The sequence below is a fragment of the Dermacentor andersoni genome, chromosome 3 (assembly GCF_023375885.2).
Source record: "Dermacentor andersoni chromosome 3, qqDerAnde1_hic_scaffold, whole genome shotgun sequence".
Lineage (NCBI taxonomy): Eukaryota > Metazoa > Arthropoda > Arachnida > Ixodida > Ixodidae > Dermacentor > Dermacentor andersoni.
In genome coordinates this window covers 1,171,226-1,190,080 of record NC_092816.1, presented here as the reverse complement: position 1 = coordinate 1,190,080, position 18,855 = coordinate 1,171,226, and the positions used below count along the sequence as shown (strand labels likewise).

The 18,855-nt window shown below is 46.4% G+C and overlaps 1 protein-coding gene across 11 annotated transcripts in view; it reads left to right on the top strand.

The window, feature by feature from the left end:
• Srrm234 (Serine-arginine repetitive matrix 2/3/4) overlaps nt 1-18,855 on the top strand; it is a 285,071-nt gene that overhangs the window by 44,598 nt on the left and 221,618 nt on the right. For 10 of the 11 annotated variants that reach the window (XM_055065695.2, XM_055065691.2, XM_055065690.2 and 7 more), the window contains exon 3: nt 5,904-6,014. In XM_055065695.2, the coding sequence (XP_054921670.1) occupies nt 5,904-6,014 (111 nt within the window). Of the gene's footprint in view, nt 1-5,903; nt 6,015-17,931; nt 18,256-18,855 lie in introns of those variants that run through there. The other variant, XM_055065699.2, reaches the window with a different exon arrangement.

Here is an 18,855-nt window from a genome sequence, read left to right as displayed (position 1 = left end):
GAACAATCTGCCCACCATCCTTCAACAAATCTGCTGTTACCTGATCCTCCCTAGCTGCCTTCCCCCTTTGCATAGCTCCCAAGGCATTCTTTACTTCTTCCGGCGTTACTTGTGGGATTTCAAATTCGTCTAGACTATTCTCTCTTCCATTATCGTCGTGGGTGCCACTGGTACTGTATAAATCTCTATAGAACTCCTCAGCCACTGGAACTATCTCATCCATATTAGTAATGGTATTGCCGGCTTTGTCTATTCACGCGTACATCCGATTCTTGCCTATTCCTAATTTCTTCTTCACTGTTTTTAGGCTTCCTCCGTTCCTGAGAGTGTGTTCAATTCTATCCATATTATACTTCCTTACGTCAGCTGTCTTACGCTTGTTGATTAACTTGGAAAGTTCTGCCAGTTCTATTCTAACTGTAGGGTTAGAGGCTTTCATACATTGGCGTTTTTTGATCAGATCTTTCGTCTCCTGCGATAGCTTACTGGCATCCTGTCTAACAGAGTTACCCCCGACTTCTATTGCACACTCCTTAATGATGCCCACAAGATTGTCGTTCAGTGCTTCAACACTAAGGTCCTCTTCCTGAGTTAAAGCCGAATACCTGTTCTGTAGCTTGATCTGGAATTCCTCTATTTTCTCTCTTACCGCTAACTCATTGATCGGCTTCTTATGTACCAGTTTCTTCCGTTCCCTCCTCAAGTCTAGGCTAATTCGAGTTCTTACCATCCTATGGTCACTGCAGCGCACCTTGCCGAGCACGTCCACGTCTTGTATGATGCCAGGGTTAGCGCAGAGTATAAAGTCTATTTCATTTTTAATCTCGCCATTTGTGCTCCTCCATGTCCACTTTCGGCTATCCTGCTTGCGGAAGAAGGTATTCATTATCCTCATATTATTCTGTTCTGCAAACTCTACTAATAACTCTCCCCTGCTATTCCTAGAGCCTATGCCATATTCCCCCACTGCCTTGTCCCCAGCCTGCTTCTTGCCTACCCTGGCATTGAAGTCGCCCATCAGTACAGTGTATTTTGTTTTGACTTTACCCATCGCCGATTCCACGTCTTCATAGCAGCTTTCGACTTCCTGGTCATCATGAGTGGATGTAGGGGCGTGGGCCTATACGACCTTCAATTTGTACCTCTATTAAGTTTGACAACAAGACCTGCCACCCTCTCATTAATGGTATAGAGTTCCTGTATGTTACCAGCTATATCCTTATTTATCGGGAATCCGACTCCTAGTTCTCGTCTCTCCGCTAAGCCCCTGTAGCACAGGACGTTTCCCGCTTTTCAGCACTTTATATGCTTCTTTTGTCCTCCTAACTTCACAGGAGCCCCATTATATCTCATTTACTGCCCTCTAATTCCTCCAATAGCACTGCTAGACTCGCCTCACTAATCATGCTTTAGCGTTACACGTTGCCAGGTTCAGATTGTAATGGCAGCCTGTCCAGACCCAGGAATTCTTAGCACCCTCTGCTGCGTGATAGGTCTGACTGCCGCCGTGGTCAGTTGCTTTGCAGCTGTTGGGGACTGAGGGCCGGGGTTTGATTGTTGTATTCATATAGGAGGTTGTGGCCAAGTACTACACCAGGGTGGCCAATCGTGCTCTGGTGAGGGAGTGCGTTACCGATTCTAGTCACCGGGGTCAGGCCGCACTCCAGGCCTGTTATGCAATTTTATCAACACACAGATTCTTTTTTTTAATCTGCTGAAAAATTGCGCGGCACTGGGATTCGAATCACGGTCCTCTTGCACGTGAGGCAGATGTCCTACCTCTACGCCACCGCTGCACTTTCTACACCACCGCTGCACCCTAGACCTTTGCAAAGGATTTTGGCAGATTCCGCTTGAAGAGGAATATAAAATGTATACAGCCTTTGTGAATCCATTTAATGTGTACGAATATAATTGTTTGCATCTTGGATGGAAAAACAGTGCAGCATGGTTACAAAAGATGATGAATAGTGTTCTCAAGCCATATCTTGGATTATTCTGTAACGTGTATGTAGACGACATCACAGTCTACTCCAAGGATGAAACATCACACGCCGAACACTTGACATCTCTTTTGATGGCATTAAGTGACTCCAAACTTAAAGTGAATTTTAAGAAAACTGAATTTTTTAAACACAACATTACATTAATGCGGTCGCATTTTGGACGGATTTACAAAGAGCACGAAAGAGGAGTCCGTGGAACGTGTATGACAGATGAAGAAGCCGGACAATGTACACGCAGTGAGTTTTTCTTGGCCTCGCAGGACATTTTTGAAATTACGTAAGGGATTTTGCAGCATGAGCTAAACTGTTGAACAACCTATTCTGTAAAAACACAGATATCATTTGGACTGAAGATTGTGAGAAGGCGCACAGAGATTTGCCATTAGCCATATCATCAGACCCGGTCCTCACAATACCGGACTTCACTGTTCCATTTGAACTTACAACGGGTTGCATTGAACTACAGAGCAGGTGGTGTACTGTACCAACAAAGAAGCACAAGTGGCAGCGAAAGAGGAAGACAAGTGCTTGGATGTTATACTCTTATTATACTCTTATACTTTCACAAAATTGGAACAAAACTACAGCACAAGTGAAAAGGAGGCATTGGCTGTTGCACTAGCGATTAGGTATATTCGACCGTACCTAGAACGCACGAAATTCAAACTGTTCACTGAGCATCAGGCGCTTACTCATTTGCTGAGTGGTAATCAACCGAAAGGGCGGATTGCTCGCTGGATCAGTGAAATTCAGCAGTTTAATATTGAGGTAGCACACAGGAACAGACAAGGCTTGTCAGATGCTGATGCACTTTCTTGACTTGCCATTGTTAGTAACTGTGGGAACGAGGAAAGCGTGAACTCACTTACAATGTGGGAAAGCACATAACAGCTGATGTATTTAGATGGAACGTTTCACGTACTGGATACACTGAAAGCAACAGTTCTTGACCTCTATCACGACAGTCCAGAGTAAGGAGGGCAAGACGGCTTCTAGCGAACATACTACAAAATGAGAAGATTTACATGGCCCGGTATGAAGAAATATATTAGCGATTACGTTAGCTCTTGTCAACAATGTCAACTGAACAAACAAAACATAAGCAGAAGACAGACAGCATGATTCTTCCACCTCGTTCAAATAATTGCACTTATTGAATGAAACAACTGACAAATTATATACAGCTGTTGATCATGCAGACATTGCTAATTACGTTGAAAATGTTTCTTTACATTAGCATACATCAAATGGCCTGCCATTCATACCTTTGGGAATGAAGTACCCATTTTCCAGAGCTTTAGTAACAAACACACCCTCAAAGGGCTCCCCGCCAGATCTGGCCATTTTGAGCTGACAAGCACAGTGCATGCAATGCATGCTAACGATTGTGTCTACAAAATATTATGCCACTATGCACTGCATAAACAGCTGAAATTTCAAGCCAAATGCCGTGCGCCCTTCTCCTCGCGGGCACGGCACTCCCTGCTGGAGTCTGCGTCAGTCGCATAAGTGCACCCACATAGTTTGCAGTGCTGTGATGTCACTCACAAGGACACATGACTTTAAAAATTATTCAAGGCAACAGCAGTTATTTGCTTGATCTGTTGCTTCAACAGAGGAAATAAAGCTTAGATAAATAATAAAACATACAAACCAAATGTCTGCATGTCTTTTCTTTAAATTCGTATCGTAGCAAAAGAGATGTACTTCCATTTCATCTGCTTGTTCATACGAAACTGTCATTTTCTACTGTGTTTCAGCACACAAACATGTTCGTTGATCCGTTCACGTCTACCTCGGTGTTCATGTGGCAGTCAAAGTGGTGAGGTGGCCTAGTCGGTTGCTGGATCTAGCATTCATGTTTGCAGCGTGGAGTTGAAAAACACTTACACAAAAGGAAACAAGCGTGCTTATGCACATCACAAGTGTGATGGATGAGCACTCGTCCAGTCTACTTGTTTCCTTCTGAGTAAGTGTTTTCCAAATCCATGCTGCAAACATGAGTGCAAGTTCATGTGGCACTTATCATACTACTAGTCTGATACCAGCGACAATGCAGTGTATCGCGGTAAGGATCCACGAGCTGGGCCAGCCTGTCGAAACGTGCGCGCGTCAAGGAATCCAGTTCGCAGAAGCAGCCGGACAACAATGCAGGTGCTATCGTGCACAGCTCGCAAGAGGGTGCACTGAGCGAAAAGAAACATTACAACAGCTCACGCTCTTACACGCGAGACGATCACTGGAAATACGCCGCACAGGAAAAAAACAAGCAAACATACAAAACAAAAAACCAACAAGGCGGGGACTATGATGTGTACATGAGGTGATCCTCCAGCTCTGGTATGGGAGAATGCAGGGAAGTTTTGCTTGCGGAGGCTGGACGGGGCATGTGGCAAGAGTCAGTGTTCGTAGTGAAGCTCACCTCTTCAAATCATGGGTTTGCGACACTCCAAGTGTTTCTGTCTCTGTTAATAATGAACCTATTTGAAAAATTCTTGTGGTAGAACGCTTCCCAGAGGGCACGTAAGAATTTCCAGTGTACAACTAAAATTTTTTATGTGGCTAAAGGGCCTGGAGGGGCCCTTTAACCCTTTACCTCCCATTGACGAGGATAGTTGTCATGAAATTTCTTACCAATGTAACCTATGATGACTATACTTGTCCTATTGCATCTAGTTGCAATTTGATACTAGATGGCCACACTAGTCCATGTTTTGCCATTTGTGTCCCACCTTTCGTTATGCGGCAATATAACTGTACCCCCACATAAAACGTGGCTGGCCCCTCAAAATGACGCAATGAAAGCATACGTAAAGCAAAGTACTTTGACGACTCCTCATTAGACGACAGTTGTGTAGATCTGTATATCTGTAAATCTGCAGATCTGTTCTGTAGATCTGTAGTTCTGTTCTCTAAACAGGACAGCACTCTGTCCTGTTTACTCGCTCGTCCTGTGTTGCGCTGTTCCTGTTTTTATTCTAAAGTTCTGTAGAATTTTGCGCGGAAATGGATAGTGATGTGTTCTCATCTGAGGAGTCTAAACAGAGCGGAGTTGGCCTCCGTGCCGCACCTTGCTTCGAAGTCTACGATGCGAAGATGGCCTACTAATTGCTTTAGGGGCTGCGGAAAAGTTGCTGCTATTCATGTGCATGTATTTTGCACCATTTTGGTTGTCTTTTTCTTCGTATTCTCTTTTTTCATACTGTACCGAGCTGCAAAACGCTTTTTTGCAAGACACTAGGGCCATGCAGTGAGGCTATATTCAAACTATCTTTTTGCGCAATTTGTGAAATAAAGGAGCCCCACTGAGTTTCAATAATTGTGCCGTTTTATTCAGGAAAAAAAGAAAAGCTCCACAAACTTGGGGGAAAAATTTCCGTTAAATTTGGTAACATTTTTGTTCTTTTGCGTGCTAGGAAAAGGGTTAAAGTTTTCTGGCCTTCAAGCTATCTCTGCGCATGGAAGTACAACATTGAGCATGTGTGTGGAAATTTTAACGACAGAGTGCGAGAGAGACGATGCATTTGACGGTCAACCTTGCTTCTTTTTCTTTACGAAAGTGTGAGGCAAGCACATGTTGGATGTGTAATCTGTCCTCCCCACCCCTTGATGTTATTGCTTATCGTAAGCTGCTTAGCGAAGTGTTCTGAAACAATCACATTAACTACAGCTAGTCTAGCCCACACATGCATGTCGCTTCTCACATGATGCTGCACCTGCCATTATGTCTAGGTTTCCACCCAATTGTCTTTATATCATTATCATTTATTATCATTATCATGTCATTGTCGTTACGTCTGTTTCAGCTGCAATTTTCTTTGACGTCTATACTTGTGGAAATACTGCCACTCACTGAAAAAATTTATCAAGACTAACAACCACTTGTATCTGTTGCAGCTACGAGCCGAACGAGATAGCTGCAAAGGTGGATGAGCTGCGTGACCTGCTGCAGCAGCAAGGCCACCTGCTCGATTTCCCAGCTCCCAAAGACGAGGCGGGCCGCTCCATGTAAGCCTTGCTTGGTACACAACCACTGCAAATGTCCTAGTAATTAGTATTTCAGAGTTACCACCAGCTTCTGATTTTAGACAAGAGCAGTTACACAAAAGATGGCAGACTTTCAAGACCTTGCAGAATCGCAGCCCAATTTTCAGCAAAGCTGTTGTTTTCAGGCCATTGCATTAAACATTTCAGTTGCCTGTAGTAAAAAACCACACACTCTAAAACATTGCCTGTGTGTGCCTAACCTGCCCGGAATGTTTCTTGCACTTGTATCGCCACTTTAAAGGCCAACTGCAACAACATCTTGGGCTCCATAGATGACCTAGTTTCAGGTAATGTTGATGTAGAGCAGCCTCTGTGCAAAATTTTGCGTTTCAAGTCCTAGTGGATGTGTCACGAAAAAGCTTGCGAATGATACATTTCTGGTGCAGTAAAGCAATAAAATGCCGTTGCATTACCGTTCGCCAAAAGTAATGCATGAGCCAGAATGTGCGACTCCTTGGCATGACCTCAGGGATTTGAAACAGTGCCCACACTGCACTGATGAACCTCTGATGCAACATGCCAGCATTTACACCATATCCACTGACTACTAGGGACATGCATCGCCTGTTATTTAGATGTTGCTAATATGTAAATTTCTAGCTGTGTAGCATTCTCAAGATTGTATAGTCAGTTGCAAAAGTATAGAGACCATGGCATCGTCAAAATAATTCAATTTCTTCTTGCACAACCATACAATGTGAAATTGTAATAATGCATGACACTGGTCAAGCGGGCACACATAGGCAGTGCCATTTGATTTCAGCCTTTATGCCTAGGCTGCACCTCTGCTCCTTAATCTTTTGCACTCGTCTCTGTTATTAGTATTCATTTAGAACCAAATTAGCTAAAGTGAAATTTTTATTCCACTAACAAAGCTTCTACTTGGCTTTATTTTCTTCTTCCACTTATAGTCAGAGCTGATGGGTGCCCTTAAATATTTTTAGCTTGGTGCAATACGTGCCTATTACAGAATAAGCTAAGGGGTTCTGTTTCTGTGTCACAGTCATAGCAACAGACCTTCCCATTTTCATTTGCCATGTATTACGCCAACAAAGAACAAATTAAAACTGAGCCTGATCAGCAGGACCTCAAATTTTTGTTAAAAAGAATGGAATTGTGAGCAGCTACTTTTAACTCGAACCTCCTGCACAATGTGTAAAAAATTGAGACAAATGATGGTCCCAGCAGAGAGCCTTGGGGTCTTCCTGATAGCACTAGTTTTGAACGTGAATGGTAACGACCCAACATTCTCTGGTGTGCGCCCATTGCCAGGTGTTCTAAAGATGATGACACGAGTGCTGTCAGTGCTTCCAGTCACCCTGTCATCTTCAGAACACGAAAATGTGCCTGCCTTGATCAGCCAGGTGCTATGGTCACTGTCATGTGGTGCGTGGTGTCCATGGGGCTGTGCGGTGCTTAGCCGAAATGATGCGACGATGAAGAGGCACTGCTGCTGGCATCTGGGGAACAGAAGAAAAAAGAAGACCGGAAATGACAAAAGAACAAATTCAGCCAATTGTGAAATAACACGCGAAGAATGAGAAAAAAATCAAAAAGTGCTGGGAGAAGCTCGGGGAGCAGCACGGAAGCAGACAAGAGCTCGTCGGGTTCTGGTCCCGAAGCCCAGCTGCTGCCTGGCTACTCCATCTGCCTGGTGATTCTTAACACTGTTATGCAGAGCGACGAAGGGACAGGACTTGAGCGAGAAAACAACACACGACACTTGAGCGCAAACTATCAACTGGTTTATTCTACCGAAAACGAAGCGTACATATAGCCTATACGCATGCGCAGGGTTGTTCTTCCTGGTCTACCTACGTCCTCTATTGCCAGTGATTATGCTAATCTCTTTATTGCTGAGTAAGATAGATGGTGCGCTGACACATGAACCCTGTGGGTCCATCTTGATGTATGCTTCCACGACTTCTCTTTTTCATTGGCTCCAACTTTTCAGCAGAATCACTGTCTTGTGGAAGATAGCCTTGCACTTGCATGAAGCGCAATGAGTGGCTAGGTGCCCTGATGCTTGTGTCAGGCAGCAGTTGTAATGATGTTCACGCAGTGTGTCATTTACACACCTGCCTGTTTGGCCCACGTAATGAGTCCCACATGGCCCAGGCATCTTGTAGAACACTCACATTGCGCAGTCAATAAATCTTTTATTCTGGTTTATAGTGCATGCATTCCAGGTGTTCCTTTCTCTGGTTATTCCTTTTACTTTTGCGCACAATCCCTTTAGCTTTTGTAGTGCTGTGAGAACCACTCGTATGCCATACCTACCAGTTACTTTCTTCAGTCGATGTCAAACTGTGTGCATGTAGGGCACGGTTATAAAAGGTTTGCCCCTCGCATCTTCCTTGGGACCTTGCTCACCAGGGCTTCTTTGAAGCAAAGCATTCATGATGGAAGCTATGAAATGATGCGGGTATTTACTCCTTTTCAAGCGCTTGATCAGCTGCTGAACACAATCTTCAACAGTGTGTTCGCATGACTTCCTTGTAGCCTCCAGCAGGCACACAGTAGCAACGATTCTCTTCACTATTTTTGAGTGCCCCGAGTCATATAGCAAAATTCTTTTTTCACTTGTAGTCTTGTAGGTCCACCATGTGTGCTGGTTGTCAAATGTTAAATTCAAGTCTAGAAATTGAAGGCAATCCTTGTGCGGCAGTTCGAACGTAAACTGCAGCCCGCTGTGTTCATTGTGGAACACCCGGAGCACCTCATCTTTACAGCTCTCAGTAAATTTTGCTGCAGGTAGACAGACAAGGAAGTCATCTACATAACTGAAGCTCCTGGTTACCCCTAATTTTCTTAGCAGCTCTTCCAGCCTTTGGTTTCCTCTGCACAGGAACAGGTTACAGAGAATAGGGGCCGTCCGAGAATTGATGCAAATGCCATCTTTTTGCAGGTAGGTCTTTTCATTGTAGCACTGAAACAGGGACTTCAAGTAGATGTGCAGGAGATCAATAAACTTGTTCATCATGGTTCCACATTCGTCCTGGAATTTAACGACGCCATATGAGTCAATGCTTTCCTTGACTGCCATGATGGCAACGTCTGTGGTATTTGGTAAAACATGTCCGTGATGTCGACAGAAAAAGCACATCGCTGATCCTCAGAAAAGCTACAACCTCTTTAGAATTTGGGATCATGAAAGGATCCTTGACTTCAAGCTTAACCAAATGTTTTTGGAGGTACATAGCCAATACAAGTTCCAGTATTTTGCACAATCACTTTAAATGGAGTTCCTGTTTTGTGTGTTTTTGTGGAGAAGAGTGGTGTCAATGTTGAACCCTTGCTTGCTCTGACTACCTTTGGCAGCTTCTGGACACCTGCCTGTTTGCAAAACTATCCTGTCCTGCTTTTTTCTCGAGAGAGCCTTCTTTCCGTCATCTTTGACAAGTGCTTGCAGTTCTTGCCTAAGGGTTTGGCTGCTCTGTGATCGTAGTCGCTCTGTTCTAACATCACAAACTCTCCTGCCGCCAGCATCTTGCACTTGTTAGACTTCAGCCATTCGATGGTTCTCCTCAGATCCTGGCTTTCGCTTGCTAGGCAGATTTCTGAGAGCCGTTTGAATGCAGTCCACAGCGTTGCTCACATATTTTTCTTTTTCTTCCTCCGGCACTTTGCTTCCTATATCATGTGCTAAGGCCACCAAGTCCTAGGTAGCTGGGCTCAGCTTGATAGCAAACTTAGGTCTTTTTCTAGCATCCTCTCGATATGGTCCGGCAACTTCTATCTCGTCATATTGGTGACGATTTGGGGCTTCGGGACATGTTTTACCACATACCACAGGAAGTTGCCATCATGGCAGTCGAAGAGTGCATTGACTCACATGGCGTCGTTAAATTTCAGAACGAATGTGGAACCATGTCGAACAAGTTTATTGACCTCCTGCACATCTACTTAATGTCCCTGTTTCTGTGCTACAATGAAAAGACCTACCTGCAAAAAGATGGCATTTGTATCAGTTCCCGAATTGCCCCTGTACTCTGTGACCTGTGCTTACACAGAGGAAACCGGAAGCTGGAAGAGCCGCTAAGAAAATTAGGAGTAACCAGGTGCTTCAGTTATGTAGATGACTTCCTTGTCTGTCTACCTGCAGCAAAATTTACTGAGTGCTGTACGGATAAGGTGCTCCGGCTGTTCCACAATGAACACAGCGGGCTGCAGTTTATGTTTGAACTGCCATGCAAAGATTGCCTTCAATTTCTAGACTTGAATTTAACATTTGACAACCAGCACACATGGTGGACCCACAAGACTACAAGTGAAAAAAGAATTTTGCTATATGACTCGGGGCACTCAAAAATAGTGAAGAGAATCGTTGCTACTGTGTGCCTGCTGGAGGCTACAAGGAAGTCATGCGAACACACTGTTGAAGATTGTGTTCAGCAGCTGATCAAGCGCTTGAAAAGGAGTAAATACCCGCATCATTTCATAGCTTCCATCATGAATGCTTTGCTTCAAAGAAGCCCTGGTGAGCAAGGTCCCAAGGAAGATGCGAGGGGCAAACCTTTTATAACCGTGCCCTACATGCACACAGTTTGACATCGACTGAAGAAAGTAACTGGTAGGTATGGCATACGAGTGGTTCTCACAGCACTACAAAAGCTAAAGGGATTGTGCGCAAAAGTAAAAGGAATAACCAGAGAAAGGAACACCTGGAATGCATGCACTATAAACCAGAATAAAAGATTTATTGACTGCGCAATGTGAGTGTTCTACAAGATGCCTGGGCCATGTGGGACTCATTACGTGGGCCAAACAGGCAGGTGTGTAAATGACACACTGCGTGAACATCATTACAACTGCTGCCTGACACAAGCATCAGGGCACCTAGCCACTCATTGCGCTTCATGCAAGTGCAAGGCTATCTTCCACAAGACAGTGATTCTGCTGAAAAGTTGGAGCCAATGAAAAAGAGAAGTCGTGGAAGCATACATCAAGATGGACCCACAGGGTTCATGTGCGAGTGCGCTGTCTGCCTTACTCAGCAATAAAAAGATTTGTGTAATCACTGGCAATAAACGGCGTAGGTAGACAGGGAAGACCATCCCTGTGCATGAGTGTGGGCTATATGTACGCTTCGTTTGCGGAAAAATAAACCAGTTGATAGTTTACGCTCAGGTGTCGTCTGTTGTTTTCTCGCTCAAGTCCGTTGCTGTGCGCAACAGTGGTAAGTGTGTCCAACCAACTAGCCCACTGCGGAATTTTGCCTGGTGTTTCCTCAGCAGGACACGGTCCACTGCACCTGGACCATGACGAGTTCCAGCCCTGTGCATTCGGCTGGTTGTCCAGGGCCAGACTGTGCCAGGCCTACCCTGCTATTTGCTCCTCGTCCGTCCGTGACTCGTTCACACATCCCACATCCCACGCTTGTCTCTGCCGTCATTGTGAAGCGGGATCCACCGTCTTGATACCAGTACATCGACATCCACAGGGTGAATGCTTGCAAGCATTATTTACCACGGTGTGGGACTCTATAGTTTTGTGGGACTTTTATTTGTGGGATAGTATTAGGCAAGTGTGCAGTACTTCTAAGTTTTGCTAGTCTTCATCTAACGCGGTCATTTTCACTCCTCTCATGCTTGTATTCAAATAGAGTAAGTCCAAACGGCAAACAGCCGTGTTCCTCTCGGCAATCAAAGTTTTGCCTCCGTTACTGTGATTTCTCGAACCTTTCCTCAAAATCGTGCAAACAGTGCCACTCCACATTTCGAGAACACTAGGTGCCGTTGTGGCCACCCATCGCTTTCTGTGGTACTGGCCTGGACTGTCGAATGTGCAACTTAAAGGAAAGCCTTCCGAGAACAATGTGAGTTCCTTGTTTAGAGAATTGTGGGCATTTTTGGGGCCTCGAATGGTACATAATTTAAGCAGCCCTGCCATTCCTTAGACACTGTCGTTTCTGACTCCTTGTTGCTACCCGGGCCCTCGTGTTCAGATGCCCATGGCCAATCTCCTTCAGTTGCATACTACGTCTTACCACTGCATGGAAAGTGGTGGGATTGAAAATGCCAACATTGCAACAATATGTCTCACATATATATTTAGATTTTCTTTCCCTAATTAAGGTATGTTTTAATGCAATAAAGAGGAGTCTCAGCTTTAACTTTATCAGAAGCTTGGTGTAAAACCCAGTGAAACATATTCTAAAGATCTAAAAATGCTATGATACTAATTTGTCCATGTTTGTCTAAAACAACTGCTATAGTTATGTAGGGGTAGAATGTCCTCCGGAAACCCATGCTACCGAATGCTGAGAAAGTTGTGGTGCTCGAAGAGTTCAGAACCTGTGCATGTTACAGAAACAGGCCTCTAGGATGAGATCAGTGATGCGTTATCTCATCTTGAGCAGCTCAGACAGGCACAAGAACTTCTTGAAAATGATGTGCAGAAATTTTGAATGCCACTTGGTATACTGTACAAGGAAGACAAGTTAGATATGCTGTCAATCCAATAAAATTATTTTGTGTCATGCTAAGTAAAAGTGAAACAACACCCACTTTAGAACGATTCAGCTATTTTGGAATTCTCAGGTACAGTTTGGCCGTTGCTACAGAGGCTGGGCACTGCTGTTGATAAGGAAGAAACGTACCGGCAAAAGGTGTGCCGGGGGTGGAAGAAGAAATCGCTCCATAGTAGCACGTTGATAGTGTAGTCTTTTCCCTTTCTGATGCTTTGGTTCAGCTAACTGGGCAACATTGAAAACTTGCGCATGTTACTTTCTGAAGGATGCTGCCATATTAATGACTCTTTTATTCATTTTGTCTTTCATTGAAAGCTAATTTCTTTAGTCATTCGTGAGCAGATTTTTTTTACAACTTTTGTTACTTGGCACAAAGTTATTTACGCTGTGATAGAAAAGCGTTCGTAGGCCCAGGGGCTCAACACACAGTGAGGGAGAGGCGACCCGACGTTGGGTTTACCTGCCATATCATAGAGTGCGAATGGCTGTTACCAGCACACAGTGCACATGAACACATATAACATCTAGAAAAACTTTAAAATGCCTTCGCGGCGTGTCTCTAATCGTCTGCGGCTATGCACTAGAGTTTGTCGACTTCAAGCTTCCTTTGTCACTCCGCTGGTGACTCACCCACCCATAGTACCACAACGAGGTTTTGTGGTAGGCTGGACGACCGCGGCTGTGTTAGCAGGCGAAGCTGCCGGGCCCAGGCACCAGGGAAGGAAGAGATGCCCGTGCTCTGGGCTGACTGAGCTTGACTGGCCCTTTGGCGGAGAGCTCCGCTGGCTCCCATGGCAAGGGCCGTCAGCACGGCTGGCAGCTGCGCGAGCTGCAGTGCTGTGTGGTTGCACGGCGGGCCCCAGCACGCCCTCAGCACCCTCTGAGAGTTTGCGTGGGGCTTCACTGCAGACTTGACTTGCATCCAGACCATGGTAGCGTTTTTTTTTCTTTTTGTTTTTTTATTTATTTATTTCTGGAAGAACTATAGAGAAATATATATTTGCGAAACAATCACAGTTCTTTTGGATCCCCGTTTGCTGCTCTACCAAGGGAAGTGCCAAAACCGACTCGTATTGTGTTAGATACGGGACCGTTTTCTGAGCCTACTTCGAGTTCCCCAGACCTCATCGAATCGCACCACAGCTAATTAAGGAGCGCAGAAACACGGATGCCACATTCCTGAGGCACGACACGTGCAAACAAGTTGGCGGACCCCACTTCGTGTGCAGCCGGTGGAGCTAATCACTGCTTGGCTCTTCCCGAAAGTAAAGCGAGAGCTTGGCACTGTGGCGCGTAAAGTGGGTCCCGAAGCAAGACGGCTGTAATGCGCCGTGACAACCTGACAGCGTCGCCCCCTTCCCTCTATGGTGACGGCGCATTGCAAGTCAGCAAGGCAAGACCGCAGGGGGACCAAGGAGCGACTCTCTTCGCCGGGTGTGACTCCATCGCACGGGCGCCTACCAGTGGCCGAAAATGACGACACCCGAGCGGGCTCGCCGATTGGCCGAAAATGGCGTTACCTGAGCGGGCTCTCCCATTGGCCGAACGTGACACCGAAGGGCTTAAGACGCAGACCGGGAGCAGCAGTAGAGCATTCCTACAACATTCCTTTATCCATCTCTCTCGAGCTTCTTGCCGCGGGCTGCAGCGTCCGAGTTGCTGCCGGCCCGTAATGTCTTTTAAGAATGTTCATTGACTCTCACTGTAAATAATGTAAATAAACCTCCCAAGTGTTTCATCCCGAAGTCCTCCTCAACTCCTACAATTGTTATTTGGGAAGTTGTGTGCTGATGCGCTGCCGCCAGTCCCGTACAACCGCATAGAACGCAGGACGCTGCTGTTCTAGACGTACTGCCCCACCGCGGAAGGTTGGAAAAACACCTACGTAAGCACATCAGCGAAGTGGATACGTCGGGTGGCTCGACTGTAAAAGTGTCATTCAAAATACACAGAATTGTTCTCCACTTTCGCAGCGTTTTCTCTACTTCCTTTTTAAGTAAAAAGATTTTGATCCATAAATATTTTTGCAAACAATGGTTAAGTTTGTTAATTTTCACTTTTCCTTCCTGTTTGGCTGTTTCCGTTGCTTAATTTCTCAACTCCTTGTGACCCTTGTTTCCAGTTGCCAATTTTGCACAAAAAGTGCTGTACAATTAAGGAAAAACCAGACGAGGTAACGGGTGACAGTCATATTGCTTATGGGTTTAAGGGTTATTGCAGGGTTTGATGATGGACGCTGTTTCGCATTATTTTAATTTGCACTTTATTTAACCCATATTGAGGGTGTATGATTCCGAGGATCTGCAAGCGTCGCGGCGAACCGCCACTTTAGGAAATAATGAAGCAAAAGAAAAGTTACACTCAACTGGCATTTTCTCCGGCTGCAACTCATTTCTCAAGCATAGAGACCAGCTGACTACGAACCGAATCCCTTTCCTGGTCTTTGGATCAGTCTAAACAAAGAAAGTTAAACTAACGAAGCAACAGCCATGCGCATGACCGTTGAATAGATGGTAACAAATGAACGCATCTCGAGTTAATCGCGCGGGCACCGAATCGATGAGAAAACTGGCCTTCACACCTTACGAAATGCCGATAAATACAGTCATACAAAAGGAGTGAAAAAGGCAGTAAAAGGTTGATCACCGAATAGCTGTCAAGTCTTAACGTTGATTTGGCGGTGCTTCAGGAATGCATGTGAGGATTGGTGGTGTGGGCGGGGGGGTTATGCCTTTTAATTTCGGGGGCGGGGTGCGGCCCCCCCCCCGGGCCCCCCCTTGGTTACGTGCCTGGCTTCGCGGCACCACCACATACACCATAGAGTCAGTGTATCAGAACGTCTGAAATTTGGGACGCAGGAACTCTTCGCCGTCTCTGATTTTCCGGACTTTTTACCGCAACAACAGGTCCGAAACGGAATTAAAGCCACCACCGCTGACATTTTGATTACCTCGCCGCCTCGAACCGGCGCTCTCGCACTCAGATCCGCTGACAGCCGTAGCCACCACGGCGGCAACGTTAGGCCTAGATGCTTCGACGCTCCCTATGAAGCTTCTCGCCGTTGGGTGCCGTTTTTGTTTAATGAAAGAATTCGCTGCTGTCAGCAATGGCACGGACTCCGCCTTTGTGGTCCTCGCGATTGGCTTAGAAGCTTGGAAAGCACGGTGCGTTGCATAATGCCGGTTCCCAAAAGTCAGCTTCGCCTCTGTACAGAAATGTTACTTGGTGAAGCATACGCAAAAGTATTGTATTGCAGTGAAGCATAACAAGCGTGGGAAGGGGCTATTGCCACGGGACACGGTATGTATTCCTTAAATATACATGCGTGCACCCTGTATTTCCTGTCATAGTACGAGCACCGATATGCCTAGTACGTGTACCGGCAGGCCCTCAGAGCGTTTTAGAATGTGCCTGCGGCGGTTTGAGCCCTTAAGGGCAGTAAATGACATGTATTTATTTTTTCCAACTGACCGATTTTTCGGACGTTTTCGCGGCCCCTACGGAGTTCGAAAAATCGGACGTGGACTGCGCAACTGAGCAAGAAGATGCTCCAAATGGTCCGTGGGGTGAACACGAGTGGCGTAAGGAGGACAGGAACAGAAAGGACCTACGCATTGAGGAATGAACGGGAAAGGAAACGTGCTGCCGCCGTTTTGAAGGAGCTTGAGCTCAAAGAACGAAGTGTTGGCTGATGCCGAGATGGAGGTGTCCCTCATCCAAGCCAAAATAATCTCTTTAAAGCAGTGAAACGCAACACTGAGGCGTCGTGCGCGTGCTGAGAGTATGTCAGGACAGTTGAGGTTGACTTTGGAGCTGTTGAGAGAGAATCTCAATTGTGACAAAGTTCGGGCCTCATACCACTGAGCTTGCTATAAGTTGATAGAAATAGCTCATATTCGAAAATATTTGCCTCTGTATGCATCTCCTTTTTATTCTTATTTGAGAATATCCGAGTCGATTTGCAATTTTTTCGAAGACATTTTATTTGCTGTGCATTTTACTAACCCCTCCCTTCTATTCTCTTTTTGAGTGACATAAACACTACTCCTTAGTATTCAAATTGGACAAAGTCGTCTTTTTAATTTTTTTTTATCTGCTTTCTAGAGAGTGACGGCATCGTGCGATATGGTTATGCAGTAAACACCAACTAGGCCAAACTGAAGTTCTGAAGCATGTACCGCCCGTGTTGTTTTTGTGTTCTCTTCGCTGTCCCCGTCTTTATTTGCGGTCAATATTATATGCGATATGGTTTCAGCCCGCCTTGATATAACATAGTTCTGCATCACCCAGGGAATTTTGCAAAGCCACTCAAGGCGAATCTGGAAGACTCATGGAATTTGGAAATATGAACTTGGTAGACGCCCTGAGAACGCGCCCTTCCGCCCTACCCTCGCCCCGGATCCTTGCGCGCGACAGCAGATGACGCGCTTTCTCCGAGCTTTCCTCGCTTGCGTAATCGAGATTTCGCCGCGATCGCAGATCACGCTCGCACGCTTTCACTCGCACATACAGCACACGAAGCACGGCGACGATGTTATCGCCCTTGAACTCTAAACGGAACCTCACAGCGACGGCAGAAATGCGCCTGAAATGTCCATATAATTGCTATCGTAATAAAACAGAATACCGCCGCCGTTCTCAGTTCGAGCAACTGCATCCCACCCCCTCCGAAATGAGTGGCTCGATCTGCCACTGCGGCAGCGCAGCTGCCTTCTTCATTGCAGTTCGTGCATGTTTACCGCACTCCTTGCGCGCTGTTTTGAGCACGTCGAACGCCGACTTTCGAGTCGTAGCTTGGAACGGTGTACCACAGAAGCAGGTTTGCGGACACGATTTCTCCAAAAGAGGAAGTAGGAGGGAGTCCTTCGCGGTGTTGTAGCTGCGCCGGCTACACGTATGAATTTACCTACTTTCAAAGCAATTAGTTGGTCGTTTTTAAGTGAAACTAACGTTCCCTTAAATTTTTCTTGTTCCTTGCACGTTTTCATTCGAACAAGTGGAGAACTCTACGTGCAGTGTCGTATGGCCTGAATAAATATTTGGAAACGAAGCACAACCGCAGCAGTAAAGCGCGTCTTTGATCTGGCTTCCAAGTGCGCACCGACCGACGTGTCGCTCCTACGGCGCTGCACAGCGCTGCGCGAGAATGTACGCTCGCAGCTTTGGCTCTGCTGCGAGGAACCACTGAGGCAGAGCATAGTCAAAGAACGCTTCGCGTCAAGAGAGAGCAGCAGCGCTTGCGTGGCATTGATTCGGAGCGGGGGCGGCGGAAAGCGCATGCGCGGTGGATGCTGCTCGCGTGTCTCGGAATTGGCTGGTTAGGGTCTCGCCGAGTGGCCTCCCTCCTCTCCCGGTGCGGTCGGCTTCCCCGCCGAGTGCGCGCGGCCACCATTGCGGCCATGCGGCGTCGCCGCCGCCGTCAGCATGACGTGAGCGAGTGTCTTCCAGCCGGGCCTGGCACCATGTAGCCAGTCGCCGGCCCACTGCAACCAAGTCTTCCACGCCTGTCTTCCATTTTTGCATTGTTGTCGTCGTCGTTGTTGTTGTTGTTGCCGCGAGGATGCCTCGCCGTCCCCCGCCCGAGCTGCTGTGCGCCTTCCGTGCTTGCCTGTCGTCCTGCGAGCGAGCTCCGCCGCCGGAGCTGTTCCGCAGGCTGTGGCAGCACGCCGTGCGGGCGGCACTGGCCGCCCAGCCGCGGCCGCGTCGGCACCTATTGCGCAGCGTTGTCAGGTGAGGCACACGTGGCTGGGCACCTCGACGGATAACGCTTGCTTTCGCTAACGGGGCTCTCGTAAATTTCTTTTAGAGGATTTGGAAATAAAAATGTGCCGTAGAAACACTACATGGCGATTTTTGTCTGTATATTAAGCCAGGATATCATCCTTGTGGGTGTCTATTTTCCTATCTTTTAACGAAACTATTGCCAAGCTAGTTGGTTCATGATTTAAAAAAGGAGGTTACGGCGCTAAGCAGACCACACAAACGATAGATACGGGCGCCCCGCATATGTCGTTTGTGTCTCACTGCGCGTCTGCTTAGCGGCGTAATCTTTGTTTTCGTTTTTATTTCGTGCAATACTGCGGACAAAGGCAGGAGATGGTGGTGCAAAAAGACATACGAAGAAAGACGTGGTAACCAAGTGGGTGGCAATGAGTTCCACGGCGTAATCGTTCGCAGGAAGAATGAGTTATCGCCAATACAGGCTTGAATGTATTGTGGTGACGCCAGGCTCCACCGCTATGTTTCTCTTAAGTAATCGCGTAGTTGTGTTTTCCACAGTAGAGAGACGCTAAAAAGTTAGGGCGTGCAGATTTCCTTCTATTGTAGCGT